At 52.3% G+C, this 4691-nt stretch overlaps 1 protein-coding gene across 1 annotated transcript in view; it reads left to right on the top strand.

Annotated features, from left to right (window-relative positions):
- The first annotated feature begins 2256 nt into the window (after positions 1–2256).
- The window catches only part of EFNA1 (ephrin A1), a 16124-nt gene continuing 13689 nt past the window's right edge, over positions 2257–4691 (top strand). The window contains exon 1 of the mRNA XM_018565876.1: positions 2257–2365. Within this exon, the coding sequence (XP_018421378.1) occupies positions 2271–2365 (95 nt within the window). The 5' untranslated portion in view covers positions 2257–2270. The remainder of the gene's footprint in view (positions 2366–4691) is intronic.

Genomic DNA, 4691 nt, shown 5'->3' with positions numbered 1-4691 from the left:
TGGCTACTGGGAGGGGGGATTCCAGGAACGTCTTATAATTAGAGTGTCAGCTCTGATTGGGGAGGATAATCCACATTAGAGGGGACAATGGGCGACATTCCTGGAGGAGGAGAGCAAACAGGAGATCTAATTACCTCGGGACTAATGACTGACTCAGACCGGCCCTATTAATGGATAAACCTCTCCGTCTCCCTGTGGACATCTCTGATCACATGATCGATAACAGTGCCGACACGCCATCATCATCAATCATATTCCCAGGTGATCGCCTCATCGCCGGGGACCCCACACTGATGGCTGCGGGACACGCCAATGTCAGGGGGTCACCACCTATTAGAGTCACCCTGGAGCTCGGATGGATGGCTCAGACAGGTCCTCGCACCTGAAGCAGATCGGACAATGAGATTGTATCGTGTGCGCGCCGCCATAGAATGGGGAAACTCTGTCACCCCATAAGTATCTACCCATATCAGGAGTCACACCCCAAGTCTCTACCCATATCAGGAGTCACGCCCCAAGTCTCTACCCATATCAGGAGTCACGCCCCAAGTCTCTACCCATATCAGGAGTCACGCCCCAAGTCTCTACCCATATCAGGAGTCACGCCCCAAGTCTCTACCCATATCAGGAGTCACGCCCCAAGTCTCTACCCATATCAGGAGTCACGCCCCAAGTCTCTACCCATATCAGGAGTCACGCCCCAAGTCTCTACCCATATCAGGAGTCACGCCCCAAGTCTCTACCCATATCAGGAGTCACGCCCCAAGTCTCTACCCATATCAGGAGTCACGCCCCAAGTCTCTACCCATATCAGGAGTCACGCCCCAAGTCTCTACCCATATCAGGAGTCACGCCCCAAGTCTCTACCCATATCAGGAGTCACGCCCCAAGTCTCTACCCATATCAGGAGTCACGCCCCAAGTCTCTACCCATATCAGGAGTCACGCCCCAAGTCTCTACCCATATCAGGAGTCACGCCCCAAGTCTCTACCCATATCAGGAGTCACGCCCCAAGTCTCTACCCATATCAGGAGTCACGCCCCAAGTCTCTACCCATATCAGGAGTCACGCCCCAAGTCTCTACCCATATCAGGAGTCACGCCCCAAGTCTCTACCCATATCAGGAGTCACGCCCCAAGTCTCTACCCATATCAGGAGTCACGCCCCAAGTCTCTACCCATATCAGGAGTCACGCCCCAAGTCTCTACCCATATCAGGAGTCACGCCCCAAGTCTCTACCCATATCAGGAGTCACGCCCCAAGTCTCTACCCATATCAGGAGTCACGCCCCAAGTCTCTACCCATATCAGGAGTCACGCCCCAAGTCTCTACCCATATCAGGAGTCACGCCCCAAGTCTCTACCCATATCAGGAGTCACGCCCCAAGTCTCTACCCATATCAGGAGTCACGCCCCAAGTCTCTACCCATATCAGGAGTCACACCCCAAGTCTCATCCTATATTGGGGATCACGCCCTAAGTCTCATCCTATATTGGGGATCACACCCTAAGTCTCATCCTATATTAGGGATCACACCCTAAATCTCATCCGATATCAGGAGCCACATGCTAAGTTTCTCACCATAAGTCTGAACTCATATCAGAGGTGACACCCCAAGAAGTCACCCCATAAGTCTTACCTCCACATTGAAAGTGACCCCATAAGTCTCACCCCATATTAGGAGTCACTCCACAAGTCTCACCCCATATTGAAAGTGACCCCATAAGTGTCACCCCGCCGATATGAGGCTCTCAGTGCCACCCCCAGAGCGCCGATACAACTTTGATTTGCTCTGGAACGGCTTTTGGGGGGTCTGCGGCCCCAATATCGCCCACAATCAGATGCGGCAAGTGTGTGGGCAGATATCTGGCCGGACAATCTCAGCCTGAGGCGGCGTTTGGACCGGCGCCACACCAAACCATGCCAACGATAACAAGTGGTTGTGGTATTGATTGGGGTTTAACCTCTACAGGGATGAACTACGACTGGCATGGATCGCCAGCTTTCGTATACCGAGCCCCCCATGTACTCCGGCCCAGCAGTGGCAATAGCGCTCACACAGACGGTGGCCCCTCATCAGAGCGACTCCCAAGATCCATAACAATCACACACACACTTCATAAACAAGTTAGGAGACAAAAGGCCAAAGCAGGCTGGAGCCAGAGGAGGGCCCCACCTCCCCTCATTAATATGGGAGCAGCAGGAGGGAGGGAGGGAGCCATAGAAAAGCATTCAGCAGTCCTCCCACTACAAACACTCACAGGATAGACATGGAGCTGGAAGTGCTGGTCGTGCTGCTGCTGAGCTGTGCCTACCCTGGACTGGCCGACATCCAGACCATCTACTGGAACAGCACCAACAAGAGGTGAGAGCGATGCTCTGCAGAGCCACTTATCTTGGGCACAGTGTCATGTTCTGCAGTGCCAGTTTTCTTGGGTGCACTGCGATGTTCTGCAACTTCTCCTGCTGTTAGTGTAATGCTCGGCAGTGCCAACTAGGCAAGGTTCAGTGCGATGCTCTGCAGTGTGCCAGTTATGCTGGGTTCAGTGCGATGCTCTGCAGTGTGCCAGTTATTCAGGGTTCAGTGCGATGCTCTGCAGTGTGCCAGTTGTGATGGGTTTAGTGCAATGCTCTGCAACTTAACCTGCTGTTAGGGTAATACTATGCAGTGCTACTTTTGTTGGGTTCAGTGCAATACTCTGCAGTGCCAGTTATGCTGGGTATAGCGAGACGCTCTGCAGTACCAGTTGTGTTGTGTACACCGCAATGTCTACTGCTGTTGGTGTAATACTCTGCAGTGCCAGCTTATGTTGGGCACAGTGCAATGTTCTGCAGTGCCAGCTTATGTTGGGCACAGTGCAATGTTCTGCAGTGCCAGCTTATGTTGGGCACAGTGCAATGTTCTGCAGTGCCAGCTTATGTTGGGCACAGTGCAATGTGCTGCAACTCTTCTTATCCTGCTGTCAGTGCAATATTGTGTAATGCTGGGTACAGTGCAATGCTCTGCAGTGCTGGTTATGTTACGTACAGTGCAATGCTCTGCGGTGCTGGTTATGTTACGTACAGTGGAATGCTCTGCAGTGCTGGTTATGTTGGGTACAGTGCAATGCTCTGCGGTGCTGGTTGTTAGGTACAGTGCAATGCTCTGCCGTGCTGGTTATGTTCGGTGCAATGCTCTGCAGTGCAGGTTATGTACAGTGCAATGCTCTGCAGTCAAGGCTATGTTATGTACAGTGCAACGCTCTGCAGTGTAGTTGTGTACGACTGAGTCACTCCCCCCCCCCCCCCCCGCCCCTTTCATGTATTGATGTTCAGTAAAGTTGGGTACATTGCGATATTGCGATCCTGTGCTGGGCCTGGTTATCAGTGCGATGCTCTGCAGGGGGTTCGGGGCTTATTCTGCAGTGCCGGGTATGTTGGCTATCAGAGAATTCTCTGCACGACTTCTACAGCACAGAACTCCATCGCTGCTGCAATATGGTGACGCTCTGCTGGGTACAGTGCCCCCTGATAGTGTGATGATCTGCAGATATATTGGGCACAGTGCTCCTGATATCAGTGTGATGATCTGCAGAATGATTGGGCACAGTGCCCTCTGTTATCAGTGCGATGATCTGCAGATATATTGGGCACAGTGCCCCTGATATCAGTGCGATGATCTGCAGATATACTGGGTACAGTGCCCTCTGTTATCAGTGCGATGATCTGCAGATATATTGGCTCAGTGCCCTCTGTTATCAGTGCGATGATCTGCAGATATATTGGGCACAGTGCCCCTGACATCAGTGTGATGATCTGCAGAATGATTGGGCACAGTGCCCTCTGTTATCAGTGCGATGATCTGCAGATATATTGGGCACAGTGCCCCTGATATCAGTGCGATGATCTGCAGATATATTGGGCACAGTGCCCCTGATATCAGTGCGATGATCTGCAGATATATTGCCACAGTGCCCCTGATATCAGTGCGATGATCTGCAGTGCGTCCCCTATGGATGAGACATCAGCATGCAGAGCACTCGCCTTCTCCCCAGAGACTGACTCACTCCTCTGCTCACTTCTAGGCCAGGTGCTGGGAAATTTCACTGTCAGATGTGTCACTGGGGGCCCCCAATCACAGGATGCCCCCCCCCTCCCCTATTACTGTAATATGTGTCACTGGGGGCCCGGGGCCCTGATCATACTTCTAGGTTTGTCCTTGGAGTCCACAGCCCAATATCATCGCCCCCCTCCCTCCCCCTCCCCCTCATCAGAACCCAAATCTACGAGTTCTGTACAATGTGTACTGAGTGCTAATGAGGACGCGTACATCACCTCCCACTGTGTACACAGCTCCGTACAACCAGCTATATACAGCTCCGTACAAACAGCTATATACAGCTCCGTACAACCGCCTATATACACAGCTCCGTACAACCGTCTGTATACACAGCTCCGTACAACCGTCTGTATACACAGCTCCGCACAACCGTCTATATACACCGCTCCGTACAACCGTCTATATACACCGCTCCGTACAACCATCTGTATACAGCTCCGTACAACCGTCTGTATACAGCTCCGTACAACCGCCTGTATACAGCTCCGTACAACCGTCTGTATACAGCTCCGTACAACCGTCTGTATACAGCTCCGTACAACCGTCTGTATACAGCTCCGTACAACCGTCTGTATACAGCTCCGTACAACCG

This window comes from Nanorana parkeri, unplaced genomic scaffold (genome assembly GCF_000935625.1).
Source record: "Nanorana parkeri isolate BGI_ZX_2015 unplaced genomic scaffold, ASM93562v1 scaffold897, whole genome shotgun sequence".
Lineage (NCBI taxonomy): Eukaryota > Metazoa > Chordata > Amphibia > Anura > Dicroglossidae > Nanorana > Nanorana parkeri.
Note: the sequence above shows the minus strand (reverse complement) of the source record. Positions and strands in the feature narration are given on the sequence as shown.